Raw genomic sequence first — 26,964 nt, forward strand, 5'->3', positions numbered from 1 at the left:
ATAAGGGAGCTTAAGGTGAAGGACCCCTTAAGAGACAGTGATCATAAGATGATACAATTTACTCTGCAATTTGAGCGGGAGAAGATAGAATCAGAGGTAATGGTATTACAGTTAAATAAAGGTGACTACAGAGGTATGAGCAAAAATTCATCCCGGGAAAGAGCAGCATGGTACAGGGAGGATGAGGCAACCATGGTCGACTGAGGAAGTCAGGGATAACATAATAGCAAAAGAGAAAGCGTATAATGTGGCGAAGGGCAGTGGGAAACCAGAGGACTGGGAAGCTTAAAAAGACTGACAGAGGGCAAAAAAAAGAAATAAGGAGGGAGAAGATTAAATAGGAGGGTAAGTTAGCCAGTAATATAAATGAAGACTGTAAGAGTTTCTTTAGATATATAATGGGCAAAAGAGAGGCAAAAGTGGACATACGGGCCACTGGAAAACGACGGTGGAGAGACAGTAGTGGGGTTCAAGGAAATGGCTGAGGAACTGAACAATTACTTTGCATCAATCTTCACAGTGTCATCTCCCAAAATTCAAGCGAGTCAGGTGGCAGAGCTGAGTATGGTGGCCATCACAAAGGAAAAGGTGCCAGTAAAACTGATTGACCTGAAGCTGGTCTACACCTCAGAGTTCTAAAGGAGATAGCCGAAGAGACAGTGAAAGCGTTAGTGGTGGTCTTTCAGGGATCGCTAGAGTCAGGGAAGGTCCCAGAGGACTGGAAAATCGCTAATATGACATCCCAGTTTAAAAAGGGAGCAAGGCAAAAGATGGAAAATTAGAGGCCAATTAGCTTAACCTCAGTCATGGTAAGATTTTGGAGTCCATTACAAAGGATGAGATTTCTGAATGTTTGGAGGTATATGGTCAAATAGGGCAAAAAAAGTCAGCATGGTTTCATCAAGGGGAGGTATGCCTGATAAATCTGCTAGAATTATTTGAGGAAGTAAGGAGAACGGTAGGCCAAGGACAGCCAATGGACGTTATCTACCTGGACTTCCTGAAGGCCTTTGACAAAGTGCCGCTCAGGAAACTGCTGAGTAAGATAAAGGCCCATGGTATTAGAGGCAAGGTGCTACCATGGATAGAAGATTGGCTGTCTGGCAGAAAGCAGAGAGTGGCGATAAAAGGGTCTTTCTCAGTATGGCAGCTAGTGACAATTGGTGTTCCACAACGGTGAGTGTTGGGACCACAAATTTTCACTTTATACGTTAACAATCTAGATGAAGTAACTGTGGGCATTCTGGCTAAATTTGCACATGATACAAAGATAGGTGGAGGAACAGGTAGTATTGAGGTGGGGAGGCTGCAGAAGGATTTGGACAGGTTAAGAGTATGGGCAAACATGTTGCAGATGGAGTCCAACGCGGGAAAGTGTAAGGTCATGCACTTTAGTAAGAAGAATAAAAGCATGGACTTTTTTCTAAATGGAGGGAAAATTCAGAAGTCTGAAGCGCAAACAGACTTGGGAATTTTAGTCCAGGATTCTTTCAAGGTAAACTTGCAGGTTGAGTCAGTAGTCAGGAAGGCAAATGCAAAGTTGGCATTTATTTTGAGAGGATGGAATACAAAAGACAGGGATGTACTACTGGGATAGAGATAATACGAAACACAGATGCTGGAGAATCTGAGATAACAAGGTGTAGAGCTGGATGAACACAGCAGGCCAGACAGCATCAGAGGAGCAGGAAGGCTGATGTTTCGGGCCTAGATCTTTCATCATCTTGTTATCAGGGACGTACTACTGAGGCTTTATAAGGCTCCGGTCAGGCTACATTTAGAGTATTGTGTGCAGTTTTGGGCCCCAATATCTCAGGAAGGATGTACTGGCCCCGGAGCGGGCTCAGAGCAAGTTCATGAGAATGGTCCCAGGAATGAAAAGCGTAACATATGAGGAATGTTTGAGGGCTCTGGGACTGTACTCAATTGAGTTTAGAAGGAAGAGGGAAAATCTAATTGAAACTTACAGAATATTGAATGGCTTTGACAGAGTGGATGTTGGGAAGATGTTCTCATTTGTAGGAGAGGCTAGGACTCGAAAGACAGCCTTAGAGTAAAGGGAAGACCTAATAGAACAGAGATAAGGAGAAAGTTCTCCAGCCAGAGTGTGATAAATCTATGGAATTCACTGCCACAGAAGGCTGTGGAGGCCAGGTCACTGAGTACACTTAAGACTGAGATACATAGGCTCTTGGTTATCAAGAGGATCAAGGTTACGGATAGAAAACAGGAGAACGGGTTTGAGAAACTTGTCAGCTATGATTGAATGGCGGGGCAGACTTGATGGGCCGAATTGCCTAATTTCTGCTCCTGTGTCTTGTGTCTTAGCGGATAAGACCATTCCTTTCCCCTTAATTTATCTTGGCCAAGTTCAACTAGTTTGAAACTTTCCTGCTAACTAGTTTTAATATTTGATTCCACTTTTCAAATCTCTTTATATCTTTGCCTAATCCAACCTCAACAACACTTTCTGACTCCATGTCCTCAAGCATTTCCAATGTTACTGACAGCAAATTATTTCTTATTTCCTGCTTTACCATTGAAAGATGCTCCTTTACCCATGGTGCCTATCAATTGGCATTACTTAAGCATTTCTGCTCTGTCACATCCTTCAGTGACTTTAAAATCACTGAGAAGCCTTTCTACTTGTTCAAAGTTTTACATTCCTCCTTTAAACACATTTTCCTTTTGTTAATACTGCTCAATTTGCCTTGCTTTTATCCACTAACCATTAAAGAATTAAAACTTCATACCAGTAGTGCTGTAAAAATTAAAATTCTTGCTGTATTCTGGAAAGCTATAGGAGCTGGTAAAGTTGAGTGTTGTGTCCAGTCTAAACATTTACATTACATTCCAGGTTTTTCTGTTTGAAATTACAGATGGCTGATTTAATCGCACATTTCTGTACACTAAACAAGCAGTTTTGCATTGTTCCGTAAGTATAATCTTTGAAAGATCAATGAAACATTCTACCCCTCATACATTATATTAAGGCATAAATCAATTGTGTTTCAACCATGAGTTTCTGTAGGTGAAATAAAGTTTTGCTGAATGGTAGATTGAAAAAAAAAATCATGGGTACATCAAAATAAATTATGTACTGTCCTTAGTCTCTCAAAACTAAATTACATTAAATTCTCAGGAGTAATCCTCTTTGAAAATATTGAAGAATCAAACTATTTAGGTCATGAAGGCCAAAATTAGGATTCTAAGAAAAGAAGCAGTGAGACTATCGAAGAATTGGAGGAAAATGGACGGCAAGAAATTGCAGTCATGCAATTAGAGACAACGAATAAGCTGACTGCATATAGGAAACTAACATTTGCAGTGCAGATCTGTTAGGTCAAGTGGCTAGATGGTTAGGGTATGGCACGGGTTAACATCAATGGTGCTAGTTCAATCCCGGTACCAGCTAGAATGGTTCTTGGGCCTGTATGCTTGTTGACAGAAAGGACACGAGACAGCGTGAGATATTCAAACTACGTATTTACCTTAAGAAATATATTCAATACTAAATTACAACAGTCTGAAATTTAATTTTAAGTTACATATGTAAAAATGTGATACCAATGTAAAAGACTGATTACAGTGAAAATTCCTAGCTTTAAAAAAAGGCATTTGGACAGAAGGGCCTGTTTCCATACTGTATGACTCCATGGCTCTAAGTAATTCACTAACAATGTTCTTTTTCTGAAGAAGGGTAGAGGCCCGAAACGTCAGGTTTTCTGCTCCTATGATGCTGCTTGGCTTGCTGTGTTCATCCAGCTCTACACCTTGTTATCTAGGATTCTCCAGCATCTGCAGTTCGTACTCTCTCATTGTAACCACATCTGTACAGGCTTCACAAGACACACCATATAGAAAATTCTTTAAACCACATTTTTTCTATGGCTGTTTTTGTACAATCTGAGCTGGCTATATGGTTGGTGCAACTAGTTTTGAGCATGTTTTCTACTTACATTATATAGGATGCTTTCATAGTTGCAAAGATGGCAACTGTTGACAACAATGCAGTGCCCACGTGTTTATTTGACAATACAAGCCTATTTACCAATGAACCTGTTAGGGATGCCAATCACCTGTACTGCAACACCTTATGATAGCGATCTAGATCTGCTACCAATACATTCATGTTTTCATTGAATTTCTGAACTCAGCAACTCACGCAGGTTAAGTTCAGTTTTAACCAGTTATGTAAATTCAAGCAGACAATGTTGCCTTAGAATTCCCACTGATTCCAGTGCTCACAGCACTGTTACAGGATTCCATGAAAAATGTGTCTTCAATCCAATGACCCCTAATCTACTATGCCTCACATGGGGGAATAAGACGATTAAGCCATTCATCCCCTTAGGTCTGTTTTGCCATTCCATGAGATCATGGCTCGTCTGAGGCCTAGCTCTAAATTGGGCCCAATATTTCTAATAGACAGATGACATATTTGTCACATTTGAATATATAGCTGCATGCAAGAATTTTCTTATGTCTTAATGGGCTCCATCTTGCACCCTAATTCACATTCAAAATGGGACAGTGAAATAAAACTCCCTTTCCTCCTTGTTCTGATTGATAAATTGGCCAGGAGGTTTTTCACAGCTGTTCATCGCAAGTTTACTTGTACTGATCAGAATACATGTTTACAGTTCTACATTTTTAGGATTAGTCTTATCAGCAACCTCATAAATAGGGCCTCAGCCATTTGTGCATCCTGCAAACCTAATGCTGAAATAGGGCATGTCAAAGCTATCTTTCAGGATAATGGCTGTGCTGACCATACGATAACTTGGTGAATTTCAAGTAATTCATGCAAGGCCTAGAGCAGTCTTTGGCCCTACAATTAGATTAAGGGTAAAGTATCTCAAATGTTTCAGAAACAAATGTTTCAGGCCACTGTACTGTAGTAAAACATAGATGTTCCCCACTAACAAAATATAAGCCAAAAGACATTTTCCAGGCCAATGGGGAATGTGGTAAATGAATTTTCGTATCAATGTGATGCCAAGTATGTAAGCTGTAGGTCCCAAAAACTGGTGGATTGTATAAAGAGATGCATTCCTTAAGCTGTTTGTAACAAATTTTTTTCCTGAGTGCACACAATCAATCTGCACTTGCAAAATTTGCAATATAATATCCAACATTAGATGGAAGTGTGCAATTGGACATCATTTATTGGACAATCCAGAGTGTGCGAAGAATTATGCTGACAATCAATCCAAGATTGTCAGTCAGGCTCGCAGTGTGACGCGTCAGCAGGTACTGGAAGCTAAATACATTAATACACAGAGCCTTGTACTTTGCAGAGAAAATGTACACATACTGTTTTAGTTCTGAGGAAGCGTCGCCAGACTCGAAACATTAACTCTGACTTTTCTTCAAAGATGCTGCCACACCTGAGCTTTTCCAGCAACTTGTGTTTTTGTTCCTGATTTACAGCATCTGCCAGAGCTTTCTGTTTTTGTGTACATATACTGTGCCTGTTTCAACTCAACAAAACAGGTGTCAACCATTCATTGGTTCATTTCTTAGAGTAGTGTGCTGACCAGAGTCAACCTGGTTTAAACCTCATCATGTCTAGTTTAAAATTTAAACAAAGTCCAGCAGTTAACTCTCAAAATATTAACGCTATTACTCTTAGTAGATGTTATTAGACCTGACTTTCTCCAGTACTTCGTTTTTTATTCCCCCCCACAGGTCTCCAGTATCCACAATACCTTAATTTGTGCATTCTCCATGACAATGTCTCTACTAATCAGAGCCTATTTGTCAATAATAACCACTATTCTACTTATGCATATTAAATGTTAGGCTCTCCCTTGAATTGATATTGTTATAAATTGTCCTGATGAGCACAAGTCATAAAGCTTCAACAAACTGTGCCTTTTCTCAGCAATAAATTTTGAAAATATGTTTATAACTCTCTTAACCTTCACTATTTCAAGAAAAAATATTTTTGACGCAATTCCAGTGAAACCAAGTGAATAAAAAGGTTTGCAAATACTTACCTTTGAATAAGCTTGTAACTGGTTTCCCATTACTTCTAGCCTTGACAGCAACCTGTCTTCATCTATTAAAGCCTATATTAAAACAATAAAACACAGAAAATGTCATGTCAATCAGAGTTATCAGAAAGAAAGAATGAAAGAAAAGAAAACAGGCAATGAGAGCAAGGGAAGGAGATAAAGAAAAGGAAGGAGCTAAAAGCTAGATCTTAGGGAACTCCAGAGAGAACACTGCTGAGCTGGGAAGTATGGGAATATTAGAAGATTTCTTTAGCTCCGACTGAATACTAGAGTTGAGACATCTGCAAGAGTTGATGTGATCCAGTCAGATTTTTAATGGACAGTTGTAACAGTTGTTCATCAAATTTGTTCAAGTCTGCACTATTTTGGAGTTTCAGATGACAAGATGAGAAGGGCTATAGCATGGGGAAATTAGAAGAATGCACAAGAATAAAAGTGTTCTTAAATAAGTACAAAAACCAACATTTTGCTTGCAATAATTTTTTTTTAAATTTATGAATCCGAGAAAAATAAATTGATTAGAATTCAAATACATGTAAAACCTATCACAGGCGTTGGTTGTATTAGTTTCTGTTTTACAGAAGTACGTAAAGGGGGCTTGTGGTGCAGTGGTAGCGTCCCTACCTCTGGGCCAAGAGCCTTGGGTTCAAGTCCCACCTGCTCCAGAGGAGAGTAATAATATCGCTGAACAGGTTGATTCAAAAGTCAACACAAACATACAGCAGTCTCCAACAGAAAATAAGATTTATACAATTAAAGCTATTTGGTTTGTCCTTTAATATGAATAAATCTTGAAATAACTTTGAAAATCAACCAACTATATTATTAGAGGCTGAAGACATGGTTTTTAATAGTTTTACAGAAAATTTTCTTGAGGTCCACCAGCATACAATGCATACTTTAGCATTCAGCTAACAGAATTACAACGCTGAGCTAAAAATTGAATTTGGAGAGCTGAGGACTTGAAATATCACGCAAGTACATGGAATTACAACCAATGCCTAATAACCACAGCTACCTTAAAGGTCTTTGTGGTAAACTTAATTTTCTCTGTCTTCATTCATCAAAACGAAAATTCCTCACTGGTTGAATGATGAGCTTCATTCTTTTCAAAATGAATTGATTAAACTACTATGCTATTAAATGTTCAAAGTACCTGCCAGCTACTATCCGATGCCTCTTGAGTGTTGGCGAGTAATCGTTGAAGGGTGGCCAACTTCTGTTCCAGCATCTGTTCTCGATGTAAGGCCTCCTGACATTCAGAAAATCAAAATGCTTCAATGTATTAGTGGAACAGACAATGTTAAATCAAAAACAGCTTAACAAAAGTCACCTGAACTATATGGTGAGCTAGCATTCAATTTGGTCCATGTCACAGAAGTAGGTAGTTAGAAGCAAGGCACTCAACTAATTTTTCTGGTCGTTCTATTTCACCTAAAGAATACTAACATTTGAAATACTTGCTGCAGTAACTGTCTCACAAATTCAAATTCATAAATCTCACAAATTCATAATTTCCAGCTGATGATTGACAAGAAATGCCAAAAGGCAGTTTTATCTCCATTATGACTGTAATTCCGGGTCATCACAGACTTAATTTCTTTTGCTACTATATGCAGCCATTCATTCATCCTGTACAAATACAATTGCCCTGTCTAGTTTAATAGCTTGAGATTTGCAAATCAGTGTATACTTAAAATACTTCTGCTTTGTACACTCCTGCTCAAATTACATTCTTATGTTGACAGTGGTAGCAGTTTAACTAACTTTATATATTTTCTTCTAGAATTTGCCTATAACCATTCATGATTTCAGTCAAAACTTATTTATTTTTGATACGCTACTTGTGTGTCCTATTTCTGCATCTTGGTCAATGATCACTATTTGTTTATTAATATTTACTAAAGCATCAGTCCATCTTTGTTAGTCTGCACCTCGCCTTACTGTCTTTTTAAAATAATACCCCATTAGCTGCATATTTAAATATATAATGAACTGTGAGCTAAAATTTTGTGCCTGCAATAAATGAACACATTGATGGCTAATGGTTCATTTAGTGAACAGGAAAAAAACTATACATTTAAATACTGTTAATTAAACACAGTTAAATGAACTGTATCACCAAAACAGGAAAAAGTCACTGCATCAGCAGACTTTACCTGCAAATACTGAGAGAGCTGGAATAGTTCCTGAGAGTACATACTTGGAGAATTAGCAGCCACCTGGCAAATTGAAATATACATTTACTCAATATAATCATTCCAAAGTATTATGTCATAAATGAGGTTACAAAACAGTAAAGATCTCCAGAACTAAATTGTCCCATCTGTCTGAATTATGAGAGAAATCGCCAATTGGAGGGCAGAGACCAGGGGATCAATGAAGAGTCAATTAGTGACAAAATGAAAACAACTACATTCTTGGGAGATCTTGAAGAACATCCAAGATTAAAAGTATGTCGAATAGAAACAAAATTTTTCAGAAACTGGAAATCTGACACAAACACAGAGAATGCTAGAGAATCTTCAGTTCTGAAAAATATTAATAATGGACTCAAAACGTTAACTCTGTTTCTCTCTCCACGGATATTGTCAGACCCACTGACGCTTTCCGGCATTTTGTTTCTTTCTAAAGCATGCTGGGCTCAGAAGTAACTTGATTCCCCATTTTGCAGTAGAGTTTTAAAAAAATTAAAATTATTAAGAAGTTTGTTTTCTTAGGTTCTTTATACTAAAGTGTAGAAATGAAAACAAAAAGTGAAATTGGTCTGGATTTTCAATCTGACCTCAAGTACCAGGCATCCAGATAACTTCCAATGCCTGACACTAGCATGCGTCAGTGCCAGTGTTATAAGGCTATTTTCCAAATGCAAAATAGGTAATTGACTTGTTGTGATTTAGAAACCCAAAAAAGAGGTGCCGTGTGTGGATTGATGATGGAATATAAAAAAACAAGAACTGTTTCAAAAGGTTTCAAGGTATAAGCCTGTCATTGCTGACGTCATATTGCAGGACTGTGTTCATGGGTAGAACTGAGCATAGGCCGTTATTAATTAGTGTTGTCAAGGTTTTTTGATGGCTCTTGAAGCACTGATGGTGATCATGGATATTTCAGAGAAAAAGATTCAAAACCAAATGCTTCAACAGACACAGCTTTTTTGGCATTGTTCTGTCAGTTGCAAATAAGCAGCTTGTCGGAGTTACAAGATTTTGGGTACCATCTTTGTCGCGATTGGAATGAGAGCCAGTTGAGTCTCATTCACTATGAGATCCTTAAATGGGGCTGTTAACCTGCGTGATTCAGAGATCCCTGGCTAACAAACGTAATGCTCTATGTTGGCCGGTCAGAGTCTATGTAATGGGTACACGTAAATACAGGGTCATGTGGGTAACAGGATTCTGGCCTCTGTGCAGTAATTTCAATCTTCCTTGTTTTGAAGACTTTCTAGTCTTTTCCTAATTAGAATAGATGTGATGTTCTTTCTTGCTACTGTATCCAATATCAAAGTAACCTGCTGCAATCACTAATCCAAGAACTGCATCTTATTTGTTCAGCAGAACTTCATGTCCCAACCCTTCCTCCTAAGTGATGACAGAAGTGTGACATCTTCAAAGGATGCCAAACCCTCACTTGCAATAAGCACAAACATTTCAACACCAGCAATTCAGTGGCATTGGCTGAGCAGACAAACCTCATTCTGCCGCTTTTAAATTAATTGACCAGGCCATCCATTAGTGTTCAGATATTTTCTATTCAACATGTTTACAGAAGGTATTACACACCTCCAGGGCGGGGAAAACTTGAACCTAGGCCTCCTGGCTCAGAGGTAGGGGTGTTTCCACTGCGCCACAACAGCCCATCCATTAGTGGATACTGGACCACTGCTGAAGTGGTCATGGGGAACAAAGAAATGGCAAAATAATTGAATAGGCACTTTACATCAATCTTCATGTTGAAAGAGTCAGCAGCTGACCAAAACTTCAAGACAGTCAGGGGACAAATGCGAGAGTAGTGGCCATCACTATGGAGAAGATGCTGAGGAAGCTGAAAGTTCTGAAGGTGGATAAATCACCGAGATGAGGTGGACTACACCTCAGCAGCTGGAGGTAGTGAGGAGATTGTGCAGGCTCCGATAGTGATCTTTCGGGAATCACTGACATCAGGGAGGGTGCCAGAAGACAGGAAAATAGTTAATGTAATGCCTCTGTTTCAGGAGGGAGAGAGTCAGAAAACAGGGTATTTTAGACTGGTTAGCCTGATCTTGGTGGTAAGATTTTAGAATCCATTGTTAAAGATAAGATTGGAGAGCACTTGCAAGCTCATGGTAAAAGACAACTGAGCCAGCGCTGCTTGGTCAAGAAGAGTTCATTCCTGAAAAATCTGTTAACATTCTTTGAGGAGTAATGAGTAAGTTAGACAAAGGAGAATGAGCAGACGTTATCTATTTGGATTTCCGCAAGTCCCCATACAAGGTGCCACACAGGAGGCTGCTAAGATAGATAACAGCTCAAGGTGTTAGGGGCAAGGTACTGGCATGGATAGAAAACAGGTTGATTGGCAGAGGGCAGAGTGTCAGATAAATGGGGCTTTTTCAGGATGGCAGTGAGTGACCAAGAGAGTCATCGTTGGGACCCTAACTATTCGTGTTGTACATTAACAATCTAGATGAAGCAAATGAGGGTATTCTTACTAAATATGGACAGAGGGACAGACAGTGTTGGGAAAACAGGGAGGCTGCACATGTACTTCGAAAGGTAGCAGACTGGGCGGAGAAGTAGCAGATGGAAAGTGTGAGGTTATGCATTTTGGTAAAAAAGGAGGGGTTGACTATTTTCTAAATAGGGAAAGCTTCAGAAATCTGAAGCATGATAGAACATAGAAGTACAACCTCAGGATTCTCTTATGGTTAACATATGGGGTCAGTTGGCAGTAAGGAAGACAAATACAATGTTTGCATTCATTTCAAGTGAGCCAGAATACAAAAGGAAAAGGATGTATTGCTGACACTGAATAAGGCACTGGTCAGACTGTTTGTAGTATTTTGAGCAGTTTTGAAACCCATATCTGAGGAAGCATGTGTTGGCCTTTGAAGGGGCTCAGAGGAAGTTTATAAAAATAATGTTGGGTATGAAGGGCTTGTTATGAGAAACAGTTGAGAACTCTGGGTTTGTCCTGGGTGGAGTTTAGAAGGAAGACGGGGATTCTCATTGAAAATTACAGAATACTGAGAGGCCTGGATAAAGTGGACATGGAAAAGATGTTTCCAATGGTAGAAGAGACTAGGACTTGAAGGCATAGCCTCAGCGCGAAGGGATGACTTTTAGCACGAGGATGAGGAGGAATTTCCTCAGCCAGTGGGCGGTCAAACTGTGGAACTCATTGTGCTGAAGGCTGTGGAGGCCAAGTTATTTACTGTATTTTTGACAGAGATCGATAGTTTCTTGATTATTATGGGGATTATGGGTTACAGGATAATGATGTTCAGAAGACAGAAGAATGATGTTGAGAAACATATTAGCCATGATCGAATGGCAGGGCAGACATGAAAGACTAAATGGAATAATTCTGTTCCTATATCTTATGGCCTTACAGCTAGAAATTCAAAGCTGTTCCTGGGGCCTGCTCATGAACTAATTAACAATGAGGTCTAGGAGTACTTAATTGGAGCAGAAAGAGTTCCAGAATACTCAGCACTATCCCTATCCTCCTTTTGAAAATCAGATCACATTTTGGAGATAACAAGGTGTAGAGCTGGATGAACACAGCAGGCCAAGCAGCATCACAGGAGCAGGGGAGCTGATGTTTCAGGCCGAGACCCTCCTTCAGAAATGGGGGAGGGGAAGGGGATTCTGAAATAAATAGGGAGAGGGGGGAGGCAGATAGAAGATGGATAGAGAGGAAGAAAGGTGGAAAGGAGACAGACCGGTCAAAGAGGCGGGGGTGGAGTCAGTAAAGGTGAGTGTAAGTGGGGAGGTAGGGAGGAGATAGATCAGTCCAGGGAGGACGGACAAGTCAACGGGGCAGGAGGAGGTTAGTAGGTAGGAGATGAGGTGAGGCTTGAGGCGGGAGGAGGGGATAGCTGGGAGGAAGGATAGGTTAAGGAGGCAGGGATGAGCTGGGCTGGTTTTGAGATGCAGTAGGGGGAGGGCAGATTTTGAAGCTTGTGAATTGATACCATTGGGCTGCATAGTTTCCAATCGCAATGAGTGGCTGTTCCTGCAACCCTCGGGTACTGTAGGAAGCCCAGGATGGACACGTTGTCTGCGGAATGGGAAGGGGGAGTTGAAATGGTTTGCGACTGGGAGGTGCAGTTGCTTAGTGTGAACCGAGTGTAGGTGTTCTGCAAAGCAGTCCCCAAACCTCCTCCTGGTTTCCCCGAAGTAGAGGAGGCCACAACGGGAACAGCGGAAACAGTATACCACATTGCCAGATGTGCAGGTGAGCATCTGCTTGATGTGGAAAGTCTTGGGGCCTGGGAAGTTGGTGCGGTGATATGTGATGACAAGGGGGATTCTCTTTTGGTTGTTATTGCGGGAGGGGATGTGAGGGATGAGTTGTGGGAAATGCGGAGACACGGTCGAGGGTGTTTTCGACCACTGGCGGTGGTTGTGGGGGTCGGGGGGGGGGGGGGGGGGGGGGTGGTGGTGCTGGTTGGTGTTGTGGTCCTTGACAAACGAGGACATCTGGGATGCGGCGGAGGCAAAGGAATTGGAAATAGGGGATGGAAATTTTGCAGGAAGGTGGGTGGGAGGAAGTGTATTCTAGGTAGCTGTGCGAGTCGGTGGGCTTGAAATGGATATCGGGTTCTAGGTGGTTGCCTGAGATGGAGACAAAGAAGTCCAGGAAGGAGGCAGAAGTGTTAGAGATGGTCCAGGAGAAGTTAAGGTTGTGGTGAAAAGGTGTTGGTGAAGTGGATGTACTGTTCCAGCTCCTCCTCATCAATGTAACAGAGGAATGGGAGGGGTTTAGGGCCAGTGTAGGTACGGAAGAGTGATTGTTCCACATAACCTACAAAGAAGCAGGCATAGCTTGGGTCCATGCGGGTACCTATGGCCACCCCCTTTGTCTGTAGGAAGTGGGAGGAATTGAAAGAGAAGTTGTTGAGGGTGAGGATGCTAAGTGGACGAGGGTGTCAGTGGAGTGGGACTGGTCAGGCCTGCGGGAGAAGAAGCAGCGGAGGTCCTTTAGGTCATGTGTATGGAGAATGCAGGTGTATAGGGACTGGACGTCCATGGTGAAAATGAGGTGTTGAGGACCGGGGAATTGGAAGTTCTGGAGGAGTTGGAGGGTGTGGGTGTTGTCACGGACGTAGGTGGGAAGTTCCTGGATCAAGGGGGAGCAAATGAAGTCCAGACAGCTGGAGATGAGTTCGGTGGGGCAGGAGCAGGTGGAGACAAATCAGTCAATATGGTTCTGTGAAGGAGAAATAATTTTTTACAAATTTGGAGTTCTTTGAGAATATAACAAGCAGAGTTGACAAAGGGAACCTGGTAGGTATTGGATATTAGAATTTTCAGAAGACATTTAATGAAATGTCACATAAAGGTCTACTGCATGAGACAGGAGCTCACAATAATGGGGGTTATGTACTAGCATGAATTAATGAGTAGTTGCTAGTCAGGATTAATGTGGCTTTATCAGATTGAAAAGATGTAGCTAGTTGGGTACAAGGTTCAATCTAGGTAACATTCCATTTAAGCTGCATGGCTGTGCACGCACACAACCACTCGATGTTTTGCTTTGGTATGCCAACTCTGGCATTGACATCGTTCCAGAAGTCGTTGCTACACATAGGTCTCAGATGCCTACATGCTGTTAAGAAAATTAGAAAGAAGCTGATCCAAGGGCCTCAATTACTTCACCATCTCTTTAAATGACTTGGAGAAGGGACCAGAATATAATGTATCCAAATTTACTGATGATACAAAAATAGATGGGACGGAATATTGTGATGAGGATAGAAATCTGTAAAGAAATATTGATTACTTGAGTCAGTAGGCAGAAACTTATCAGATGGAGTTTAACATAACAATGCGAGACATTATGCACTTTGATTGGAAGAATGAAATGGCAGACTATTATTTTAATGGAGAGGGACTCCTGTCCTTGTACATGAAACATGAAAGTTGGCATGCAAATACAACAAATAGTAAGGAAGCAAATGAAATTTTGGCCATTATTGCTATGGATTTGGTAACTAAGAACCAGCAAGTCTTTTTATAACTACAAGATATTGGTCAGACTGCACCTGCAGTAAGCATACAGTTTTGGCCCTTTAGCTTAAAAGGTAGGATCCTGTTATTGGAGACTGTTCAAAAGAAATTCACAGGTGATTCTTGACTTATTAAGAACATTGAACAGGCTAGGCCTCTGTTAGAGTTTAGAAGATACCGGTGATCTTATTGAAATAGACAAGATTTTTATTGGCTTGGCTGAAGAGCTGTTGAGAAAATGTTTTCAAATGTTAGGGGGTGTCGACCTCGGGAACATAATTACAGAATTAAGGAAATTTATTTAAAACCCAGATGCAAAGCAATTCTTCTCTCAGAGGGTAATAAATGCCTGGAATTCTCTATCGTGGGGCATAGTGGAGGTTAGATGACAAATTTTTTTTGAAAGCAGGTGGACTTATTGTTGAAATATCAGGGAGGTGACTGTTGTGCTGAGGAGGAGCCGAAGCCCAGGGAAGGCGTCCCAAATGGCTGGGCAAGCTTGAGGGGCCTAATGGCCTATTCCTGCTTTTATTTCCCTTGCCTTCTCACATAGAGTTTGTACTGGCATGAATGGTACTGAGCTATTCAAACCACAAGTGCGTGCATGTGTGACACAACGCGAAAGAGGGAGAGCACGAGCGAGCGCGGCGGAGGGAGAGCACGAGCGAGACAGAATGAGAACAAAAGAGAGATCATCCCTGTGGTTGTGGGATAAGGAAAGGAAAAAAAACGTAGTTATACTCAATTCAACTTCCTTTCCAGCCAAATAAGATGGAAAAGTGTATGCGAGGACAAAGCAGAAAACCCACAGCTCAACAGCCCCCAAATAAACTCTCAAACTTACATTAATATAAGAGGTTTTTTGGGATATGCCAACTCCTGTGAAATGCTATTCAAAAATAAGTGCACATCAAGATTGGGAAAATTGGGATGAGTCGAAAGGAATAACACATACAGTTTTTGAAGAAGATAAACAAACGTTACCTCTATTAAAAACATAGTCCCTAAAATAACTGTGCAACTATACAAACAAATGACAGATGAGTAGTATCAATAATTTTCCTTAAAGTCGCCATACAGTTAGAATGAAGGATGATATCCATTTTAGCAGAAGAAGCTGCGAAAGGGTATACAGTTACACTTGCTGGAATTTACAAGATGATCATTTTTTTCAAAATGTTGAATTGGTTATGCTGGAAGCATCCTAGAATGGAGACACTCTTATGTGGTCTCACTGCCCTGGCAGTGAAACACAAACAAAAATCTATTAAAATAACGCGCTAATTTTCAAACATGGAGCTGCTACACAGAAAGAGGCAAATCTCATTGCTCAGAAGATCAGAAAACAAAGCAAAAATAGCACGTATCATTATTAACTTTGCAGATGACACCAAAATTGGTGGTGTAGTGGACAGCAAAGTTGCCTCAGAGTGCAATACGATATTGATCAGATGGGCCAATGGGTCGAGGAGTGGTAGGTGCAGTTTAATTTAGATAAATATGAAGTGTTATGTTTTGGTAGAACAAATCAGGGCAGGACTTATACATTTAAAGTTAAGTGTATACTTAACTGGGAAGTGCTGCTGAACAAAGAGATCTTGGAGTGCAGGTTCATAGTTCTATGAAAGTGGAGTCACAGGTAGGTAGGATAGTGAAGGTGGTGTTTGGTTCTCTTGCCTTTATTGGGTCAGTGCATCAAGCATAGGAGCTGGGAGGTTATGTTGAGGCTGTACAGGAGATTGGGAACACTGCATTCAATTCTGGTCTCCCTGCTATAAAGGATGTTGTGAAACTTGAAAGGTTCAGAAAAAGATGTACAAGGATGTTGTCAGGGTTGGAGAGTTTGAAGTATAGGGAGAGGCTGAATAGGCTGGGGCTATCTTCCTTTGAGCTTTGGAAGCCGAGGGTGATCTTATAGAAGCTTATAAAATCATGAGGGGCATGGACAGGGTAAATAGACAAGGTGTCTTCACAGGGTAGGGTAGTCCAAAACTACTGGGCATAGGTTTAAGGTGAGAGGGGAAAGATTTAAAAGGGATGTAAGGGGCAATGTTTTCACAGAGGGTGGTGCATGTATGAAAAGAACTGCCTGAGGAGGTTATGGAGGCTGGTACAATTACAACATTTAAAAGGCATCTAGATGAGTGTATTAATAGGAAGGGTTTAAACGTTCATGGGGCAAATGCTAGCAAATTGGACTAGATTTATTTCGCATATCTGTTTGGCATGTACGAGTTGGACCGAAGGGTCTGTACATCCCTATGACTCTATGACAATATGACTATTTTGTGTTAGCAGCCAAGTAGAATACTAACTAACAAGCAAGGGGGTGATGCCAAAGTCTCTACACTCAAAGTATGGAAATATGTGGCTGACTCTTGCCTAAGAATGAGACAATTTGACTTTATGTTAGGAAGAAGAGCCACAAGCTCAATTTTTGCAATGATTAAGAGCTACAACAAGGGAGAAAAGAATTTGCACGCAGCCTTCCTTGACCAGGTGCAAGTGAATGACAAGAGACAAAAAAGAAAGAGACCTGGGAATGGCCGAAGAGGGAGGGCGCGGGCGAGACAGGGAGAGGGAGGGAGAGTGCAGGCACAAGACAGAGACACATACATCAAAATTACTGAAGCCAAGCACAAGGATTCTTGGTAGTCAGCGAACAGCTGTGTTAGTGACTCAATAAAATTAAAAAGTAAAAACTGCGATGCTCAACAGCTAGGTCTTCAGTGCTCTCCTGTTTGCCATCTGCCCACTCTGACATCAAAGAAGATCAGATAAGATCCATCTCAGAACATGCTGCATGCAGATGACATGACATGACACTCATCGCCAAAAGTGTGTAAATCTTGAGGCAGGTGTAAGCTGATGACAAAATGATCTCAAATGCACACGGCTGAAGATATGCTGCAGGACATTCATGGACTTGCACGCCTCTTTGAATTCCAAAGTGGGAGCAACAGTGTGTCACCAGAACAGAAGTGCGTCAGCTGACTGAATTGAAGTACCTAGGTTTGATTACTCAGTAAGATAGCCAGCTTAAGGGAAATGCCACACAAGACAGGTGGAAATGGACCATACCAGATAAGAGGAAGACCAAGGTGGTGATAGATGGTCACAAAGCGGAAGCCCAAACTAGGGATGTTACTGAGGTGTGCATGATGGTGAAGTTCAAGTCAGGAACACTCAGGCTGAATGGAATGGCTTTTGAAGGATGTTGGAAGTTTTGAACTCATGTGGCAGGGGAGAGTTAGCCTACTGGACAGTCAGGTGCATCTGCTGACTATTATTTTATATTCTGTCATGGGACATGAATGTTGCTGGCAAGGTAAGGATTTATTGTCCATGCCAAACAGCCTTTGAACTGAGTACCTTGCTAGGTCAGTTGAGAGGGCAAGTAAGAGTTAACTGCATTATTGTGAGGATCCGGAGTCACATGTAGACCCAATGAGGTAAAGACCGTAGTTTTCTTTTGCCTAAAGATATTTGTAAACCAGTAAAGGTTTGTATAACAAATCAATAATCATGCCACTGTTATCATTATTAAGACTTATAATCTTTATAATGCTAAACATTTGTCAGAAGTGCGCCAACAGCAAAGAACAGTTATAAGCCATGTCTAGATTGTGTTTGAGATAACAAGGTGTGGAGCTGGATGAACACAGTAGATCCAGCAGCATCAGAACAGCAGGAAAGCTGACGTTTCAGGTCAAGACCCTTATTCAGAAATAAACAAAATTCAGCTTTGTTGCTGGGCCTGCTTTGTTCATCCAGCTCTACATTTTGTTACCTCAAATTCTCCAGCACCTGCAGTTCCTCCTATCTCTAGATTGTGTCAGTTAGTTCATGTGAAAGCATTTTGTTCCATGTATTAGTTGTCTGTGATGCAATATTTGATTTAGATGAGGTTTAATCATGAAATCTGTTCATCTTTTGGGACAATAACATCTTTTGATAATGTATTGGGCCATGCAGGGCATGTAACAACATGGAACATCCTAACAGGATAGGGAAAAAAAAGACTTCAATGACACTTGTATCACAGCTATAACCTAAAGTTTCAAGCTCAGCAAAATTGCCAAAAAAGGTCATTCAAACAGGCGGTCTCCAAATATTCTTGACAGGTGTGCAACAAAATATCTGCACTATAACATATCCACAGCAATTGAACCATCTTTGCTGAGAATTAAATGTTATAGAGATAAATCTATGTCCAGTTAGGTAAATTATGTAAGAGCAAAATGCAGATATTGGAAACCAAAAAACAGAAAATGCTGGAAAATTGCAGAGTCTGGCAATGTTGATGGAAAGAAGAAACAGTTAACAGTTCACGTTGACCACTGTTTGGTCATGAGCTCAGAGTATTTCCACATAATCATACAACATATTCAATGTCTCATCTTTTACAGGGATCCACCTACACAGTTGAAAATACAAGATTCAACAGCACTATTCAAAAGATCAAGAGACTTTTTACAGTATGCTGGATACATTCTTTCCTTACCTGATACCATTAAAACAGATCAAAGTTACTGTGTTTAAAAGGCACTGATGTACATCGATTAGTTACCAAATTTTCCTTCAAAATAATTATGATTATACTTCAAATGCAATTAAATCGATACAAAGAACAATTGGAAATCATGACTGCTTGAAAGCCAATGTATCTTTCCTTAAAAAGTTTAAAGCACCACTGATGATTCTGAGCAAAACTCACTCGATAGAAAACACCAATTGCTAAATTTGCAGAAGACCTAGCCAGGTATTAGATAAATCTAATATTACAAGCACAGTACTACTGTCAACATCAAGCAAATTAGCTGGACGTAATCTCCAAAATAAAAGCCTGAATAACAGATTATTAGGAGGCAATAAACTAAAAATGCTCCAGTTGTTTGTGATGAAGTATCTTCTGTTTGGCTTGATTTGTTTCCATAGTTTTCTAAAAGATAGAACATTTCTTTCCACTAAACATGCTCCTTTACAGCCTTGCTATGATCAAATCATACAATTAAAGGCAAACCACAAAGTAGGTCACTGTTTTTTTTAAAAGAAACACTACACAAATAAGTTAAAGAAATATTCATTATGCAAAATAAATTAGTTTCACATGGAAGTACTTACCAATTGTGACACTTTCTCAAGACTTCCTCTTACACACAAAGCTTTGGAGCTGTTGGGTGAGCAGTTCCATTGTTTGGAAGGGAATCAAGAAAAAACTGTCTCTATGCTTAGGCATGTACCTCCATGTGACAATTTTTTCACAAGATTAAATAAGTTTAATAATCTTACAAAAGGGCAAAATCCTCCAGACTATTGTAAAGAAAAAAAACCCATACACTTTTAATTTTCCATACACAGAAGTGCTGATCTAAGAATGTAGGTCCCAATTAGCCCATTTTAGTATCTGATAATGTCATGTCCTAATTTCATTACCAAGGTCAAAAATGACTTTGATAACCAGACATTTGCAATTATTATTCACTTATTAACAATAGAATGGTTCTACACTTTCTCTAACTCACCATAAATTATTCATCTAAACATCCAAACAACTGATCAGCTCTATGTTCACAGGTACCTTATTTAGTACCACTTTTTAAAAAAACCTTACAACAATTAACAACTTTGATCCCATGTATCGTCATTAGTACTACTTGTTTCCAAAACAAAACAGCAAACAGCAATCCAAGCAGCATCTCAGGAGCACAAAAGCTGACATTTGAGGGGTCTAGGCCCAAAACGTCAGCTTTTGTGCTCCTGAGATGATGCTTGGCCTGCTGTGTTCATCCAGCTCCACACTTGGTTATCTTGGATTCTCCAGCATCTGCAGTTCCCATTATCACAGCAAACAGCAATCAACTTTGATCCCAGCTAACTCTGCCAACAGCCATCTAGTGACACTTATAATCATCAACATGTAAACTGCAGAATGGTGAAATATTCAATTGATATAAATACAGATCCTTGTTAAAAAACATGGAATGTATGTCTGAAGGGAATCCAATTCCTTCAACAGATTTACATTTACATTCAGCACAATGAAGTGCTTCTTGTGTCAAGACTTCAATTATTAATATTAATTTTTATATGATGACTTTGATCACCTGATGATTGGGACTAAAAGTTTGTTCAGTGCTCTTTCGAAAGTGCCTTTGATATCCACACAAGAACGTGGCAGCAATCTCTGAAGGAAAGCATTTCTGCCATTTTAATTTTAAGGGGAGTCTTCGCAAAAGGGTTTCTACATTCTAGTTATAACTAAATTGCAAGTGGCAACTTGAAAGCAATAGGAAGAGTTCTATATACTGAATTGCTTGGCCAATAACTTACTACTCTTCAACTGGAAGACTTTACTTAAAATGGTGTGGTATTCATTTATGGAAACAAAGGTTTAAATCAAATCAAACTGAATGACATATCACTACATACAATTTAATACTCTAGGCTGTTAATATTTAAAACCACACACTAACCAGACATATATTTCAATACATCAGCTATGGGAAGAAACCAAATTTAAACGGCTACTTACCTTTTCAACAGGAAGTGGTAGAGGAGCCTGGATGACACTAAAAGACAAGAAGTATCATATAAGACAAATCCTGTGAAATTATCAAGGTCAGATTTATAAAAAAAACTGCTCTGTGCTTGTGGGGTTTTGAAATGAATGTACCTGAAAACAAGAGAGTTTAAGTAAAAACAACTCATCAGTGGGCAATTTTGGTGAATATATAATACTGCTGGCAATGTGTGTGAATGCTTAGCACATTAAAGACTTGCCTCTGGTAAACCTGCCCTGCAGAAAATGCAAATCTTCAACAAATGCATCAATGACCTTTGTTCTCCATTCTCTGCCTTTCAATCAGAGAAACAGAATGGAACGCATTTAATAAATTATATTTTAAAATATGGATTTCAAACACTGAAAAACTATACTTATTGCAGTTACATTTAATACATGACTATATCCAGAAATACTTCAAAACAAAGTTATATTTTGATAATTACACAATACACTCATCCAAGTTGATTACAGTTGATCCTATGAGTAATCAATATTTGAATTCAACCTAGCAATGGCTTTACTCTAGACTACCTATCACAAAGAGGAACTGGGAAGAAAGTGCAGCACGCAATGACAGGACAGAGTGGTAGAGAGAATAACAAAAGAAAGACTAGCAAATTAACAGAACATTTCTGCTCATGCTCAAATTGTTCATTTTTTTTTCCTGTGCAAATTGTGAAAATAAAATTCAAAATTTCCACTCCAGAGGCATGATTTCTAAATCTTAGTAAGTATGAAAAATAATTAATGCATTTGCAGCTTAAACATCTATTTCTGATAATAAATTGAATAGAAACCATCAGATCTTGGAGGTTTGAAGCTTTTTCAATTTATTCATGGCATTTTCTTGAAAACTTATATTACGTGAACTAAATTTCTCCAAACAGCAATTTTTTCTTCAAGTATTCATTTCACAAAATCAACCTTGCTCGGTGTCCATTAAAGTTTCATCTACATCTGCCTTTAATGGACATTACCTTAATACAGTCATTAAAATTTTTGTTTTACTCTCCAATGTCGTTATTTTGATTGTTATGCAATTGAATTTCAATTGTTGATGGTTAGCTTCTCTCTTGTGGGAGACAGTCATTACCTGGCACTTGTGTGGAATAATGTTATTTCTCATTTGTCAGCCCAAGCCTGGTTACTGTGTAGGTCTTGTTACATTTGGCCAGCTTCATTGTCTAAGGAGTCACAAATTGTTGAGCATTTTGCTGATTGCATACTTTCCCACTTCTGATCTTATGATGGAGTGAAGGTCACTGATGAAGCAGCCAAAGATGATTGGGCTGAGGATACTACTTTGAGCAGCTCCTGCAGTGTGATGCCCTGGAGTTGAGGTTAACTCCAGCAACTACAACCATTTTCATTTGCACCAGATATAACTCCAACCAATACCTCTATGCTTGGTTCCTATTGACTCCAGTTTTGCTAAGGCTCCTTGCTACATCACTCAGTCAAACATGGCCTTGCTATGAACAGTGGTCACTCTCACCTCACCTATAGAATACAGCTCTTATATTGAAGTTCGAACTAAGGCATGAACGAGATCTGGAGTTGAGTGATCCTGACAAAACCTAAACTGAGTGCCAGATACCAGGCGAGTGTTAAACATCTGCTGCGTGATAGCACTGCTGATGACACCTTCCATCATTTTACTGACACATGTGGTGTTAATTGGCTGGGTTGGATTTGTCCTGCTTTTTGTGTACAGGAATGCCAGGGCAATTTTCTATATTGTTGGGCAGTTGCTGGTATTCTGGCTGGACTGGAACAGCATTATTTAGTGCTTCCAGCTGTTTGTGATACCACAAGTCAATTGGCAGAAGGCTTACACCTGTTATGGAACTCTGCAGGATGCAGAGATGGATCATCCATTTGGCACTTCTGGCTGAAGATTATTGTGAATACTTCAGCCTTAACTTTTGCACTGATGTGTTGAGCTGCCCTCTTATGAAGGATGTGCATGTTTGATGAGTATCTTTATCCAGTGAGTTATTTAACTGCCACCAATCATTCATGACTGGATGTAGCAAAGCTTAAATCTGTTGTTGGTTATAGAGCCACTTAGCTATAACCACCACTTGCTACTATTGTTTGCCACGCAACTGTCTTGTTTCTCACAGCTTCGCCAGGTTGCCACCTCATTTTTAGGAACGCCTGGTGCTGCTCATGACATACCCTCCTGCGCTATTCATTGAAACAGGGTGTGCCTTCTGGCTTACTGATAATACTAGAATGGGGGAATACGCCAGGCTGAGGTTACGGATTGTGTTGGAGTACAATTCTCCTGCAGTTGATGACCCACAGCACCTCATGTTTATCCAGACTGGCGTTGATAGTCTTGTTCACTTTATTCCACTTAGCATAGTAATAAAATGTAACATGTTGTGTAGTTCTAAGAGTAAAAAACGCATCTCGTTCTGTAGAGAAGGAAATCTGACATGCCCATCAGGTCTAGCCTACCTGCAACTCCAACGCAGGTGATGGCCGAGTGGCATTATTGCTAGACTATTAATTGAGATACCCAGGTAATATTCTGGGGACTAAGTTTATATCCTGAAATGGCAGAGTCTAATGATGACCATGAAATTGTTGGTGATTATTGGAAAAACTCATCTGCTTCATAAATGCTTTTCGGGAAGGATATCTGCTGTCAATACTTGGTCTGGTATGGAAGAGACTCCAGTGAGATTGACTCTTAACTGCCCTCTGGCCAACTCATGATCAGCAATAATTGCTAGTTGAGCTAGTGAGGCTCACATCCCATGAATAAATTAAATGAAGAGGATCCATAATAATGTAGTTGATTCTTAACCAACTCCCGTAGTGGTCTAGCAATGCTATTGAGTTCAAAGGTAATTAGGATTAAAGGTGAGAATCCGTTTCCGAGCGCAGATGTGTATAAGACCACGTAAATTTAAATTTAGGAGAACGGAGAAAAATCCTTTTCACCCAGCAAGCAGTAGAAATATGGAACATGCTGCCTGACAGTATGGTGGAGGCAGACATTCTTGCCATATTTAATAAGTATCCAGAGAAGTACTTAAAATGCTCGAGCATATTAAGCTATAGGCTAAATGGATGCAAGTGGGATTACTGCAATTGTTTGATGGTTGGCATAGACCTGGTGGGCTGAAGGGCCTGTTGCTATGCCATATGACCCTGTGACTGCAGTTTACCCTTCAAATACAATCAAATCACTGGTCTGTTGACCAATAACTATTTTACAGTCAATAATCATTTAGTGCATTCAGTTTTTGTCTACTGAAGCTAGTGTCAAGCAAGTCCTGTCTAGCTTGTAGCACATGATACAGTTGAGTTCTTCATGCACAAGCTGAGCTTCTTCTACCCGAGTGTCCTTGTCTTCCACCAAAGGTAGCTCCTGTTCTCAGTTCCTCAGCATCCAACACAGCCCTTCTTCGTCTGCTGGAACTGTACAGAGCAAAGCATGCGAGGGTGATGTGGCATACTTTATCTGGAGTACACTGTAAGGTCTCACCAAACTGGTTCAAGCAACAGAACTGCATCTTCAGAGCCCTGTCATTCACTCCATCATGTCCCTGTTTGAAACATGGGTGGCTTTGAATTTGTGGTGCACATTAATTGGTGGGTTCTGCAAAGATGTCATCTGACAGTTGAGGTGGGCCGACGAAGGAACAAGCCTTGTGAAGCATCTGAACCATGAAACGCAGCCTGGACTTGAGCATATTCCAAATGAACTCTTGTGTTGTGATATGGCCCTCTCAGAGCAATGTGTGCGCAGTCAATGCACTCTGTACCTGGTGGAAGTCAGTTCTGCTGCCAAATACAATGGTGCTGCCTGGGCTGCGTCACTGGTCTCAATATGGGAAAACACAATGAACCAGTGTGATCTTGTGCATAAGGTATTGGTCACTGCCTTGAGACATCTGTGGGTAGATGACAGAGGTTCCCACACAGTCCACCATTTTCTGGAAGGAGGCAATTCAACACAGCTGTCAACTTTGGAGCCACCAGACAGAATGGCCCCCAACTACTTAAGGTTGCAGATCTTGATCCAGCAGCTAGCTAAATTTATTCAGTGTCCTGCAACATACAGAACTTGTGATGACAGTGTTCCTTGTTCATCCAAAGGAAATGGCTTCAAAGAAGAATACCACCAGCTGGGTGACAAACACAGAGCAGGAGAGCAGGAGTGCTTAATCCTTCCCATCTAGCCCACATCAACTACAAAAATTATCATTGCATATAATTTAATACATACAAGTGAGGGATTCAGTTCTGTGCCCCAAAGCACCCTGAAAGTCAAGTAAGAACTGTGTTGGTTGTGGTTAATATCTGTCTCGATTAAAGTCTGTTTGATAATTTCTGTTTCTGAGATTTCTGTCTGCAATTTAGAAGGATCATTGCTTGTGATCGGCATTGGCATCCCAAACAATTGTACTCTGCATGTATTATGCATAATGATAAGATTGTAAATGATATGAAGCTGCAATGTGCAAAGTTTCATTCATGGAACTGCCCCTTCAATGGCTACCTGTCAAGCATAAGTAAAGCTCATGCATTAGTCTATCAAAATTACATAAGACTCCATGAGACCATATTAAGACCATAAAACCATAACCCTAAGACCATAAGAAATAGGAACAGGAGTTGGCTGTTCAGCTTTAACCTGCTCTGCCATTCAACAGGACCACGGCTGATCTAACATTGGTCACGTTCACTTTCTTGCCCTTTCTCTGGAATCCTTGATTCCCTAATAAATCGAAAATATATCTATCACAGCCTTAAATATATGCAAGCAGTCTGCCCCCTTAGCTCTCCAAGTGGCAAGAAATTCCAATACACAACCCTTTGAGAAGAAATTCCACCTCATGTTAGTCTTAAATTAGTTTCCCTTTATTCTGAGGCCATGCCCTATAGTCCGAGGCTCTCGCTAATGAGGAGAAACATTCTCTCAGCATTTACCCCATTAAGCTCCTTAAGAACGCTATACATTTCAGTAAGATCATCTCTCATTCTTCTAAATCCTAGTGAGTCTAACCTAGTGAGTCCTAACCTGTTCAAACTTTACATCTAAAACAACACCATCAATACTCAGAATCAGCCTAGTGATCTCTGAGCTGCTTCCAATGAAATGATACCTTTCCTTAAAAAAGGGATCAAAACACTATTCCAGATGTGGTCTCACCAGCACCTTGTATAGTTACAGTCAGAGTTCCCTACTTTTACACTGCTACCCTCTTGAAATAGGGGCTGATATTCCATTAGCGTTCCGGATTACCTGCTGTACCTACGTGTGCTTTTGTGCACAAGTATCCCATTTTCTGTTGCAGCTTCTTGCAGTTTTTCTCCATTTAAGTAACACTGTTTATTTTGTTTTCCCTTCCAAAATTAACTGCATGTAGTTCACTTTTCCCACATCATATTCCATTTGACAACTTATTCGAGAATCATGGAATCCCTAAGGTGTGGAAGCAGGCCATTCAGCCCACTAGTTCCACATCAACCCTCCCAACAGCATGCCAACCAGACCCACCCCAACGCCATCTCTATAACCCTGCATCCCCCATGGGTAATCCACCTAATGGACTCATCCCTGGGCACTGTCGGTAATTTAGCATGGTCAATCCCCCTCACCTGCATATCTTTAGACTGTGGGAGGAAGCTGGAGCACCTAGAGGAAACCTAAGCAGACACAGGGAGAATATGCAAACTCCAATAGACAGTCCCCTGAGAGCAGAACTGAACCCAGGTCCTTGGCATTGTGAGGCAGCAGTGCGAACCACAGAGCAATCCCAAATTGATGGCACCAATTTTCCAACATAAACTCAACTGGGTTAACTCAACTAACCTAGGTTAACCAACTCCACCAACCATGGGCATTACTTTATCCATTTTCCAGTTGAAAGCTGTTTTTAACAATTGGAAAATGACAGCAGTGACTTTTGCTTGCAGTTGTCATCCACAGTATTGGGCTATTGTCAGCTGCATACTCATGCCCGATTTACCTTACTCTACCGCAAACTAGACCAACCACATGGACACTCACCATAATGAACTCCATCTCCGATTTTTATCCATGTTTCCTGAGCCTTGGCACTGTTTTGAATGCCACTCCCCGATGAAGTCATTGGTGGTGTCTGCTGCAAGTCACACCCCTTCCTGTAGCCTTCCATAT

General features: G+C 40.4%; 1 protein-coding gene across 25 annotated transcripts in view; it reads right to left on the reverse strand.

Annotated features, from left to right (window-relative positions):
- slmapa (sarcolemma associated protein a) overlaps window positions 1-26,964 on the reverse strand; it is a 293,580-nt gene that overhangs the window by 183,444 nt on the left and 83,172 nt on the right. For 24 of the 25 annotated variants that reach the window (XM_048548186.2, XM_048548190.2, XM_048548184.2 and 21 more), the window contains exons 4-7: window positions 20,769-20,805; window positions 8,180-8,242; window positions 7,177-7,272; window positions 6,003-6,074 (exon numbers count right to left, since the gene is read on the reverse strand). In XM_048548186.2, coding sequence (XP_048404143.1) covers window positions 6,003-6,074; window positions 7,177-7,272; window positions 8,180-8,242; window positions 20,769-20,805 — 268 coding nt within the window. Of the gene's footprint in view, window positions 1-6,002; window positions 6,075-7,176; window positions 7,273-8,179; window positions 8,243-19,357; window positions 19,415-20,768; window positions 20,806-26,964 lie in introns of those variants that run through there. The other variant, XM_048548187.2, reaches the window with a different exon arrangement.

Source organism: Stegostoma tigrinum, chromosome 11 (genome assembly GCF_030684315.1).
Source record: "Stegostoma tigrinum isolate sSteTig4 chromosome 11, sSteTig4.hap1, whole genome shotgun sequence".
NCBI classification, from domain to species: Eukaryota; Metazoa; Chordata; class Chondrichthyes; order Orectolobiformes; family Stegostomatidae; genus Stegostoma; species Stegostoma tigrinum.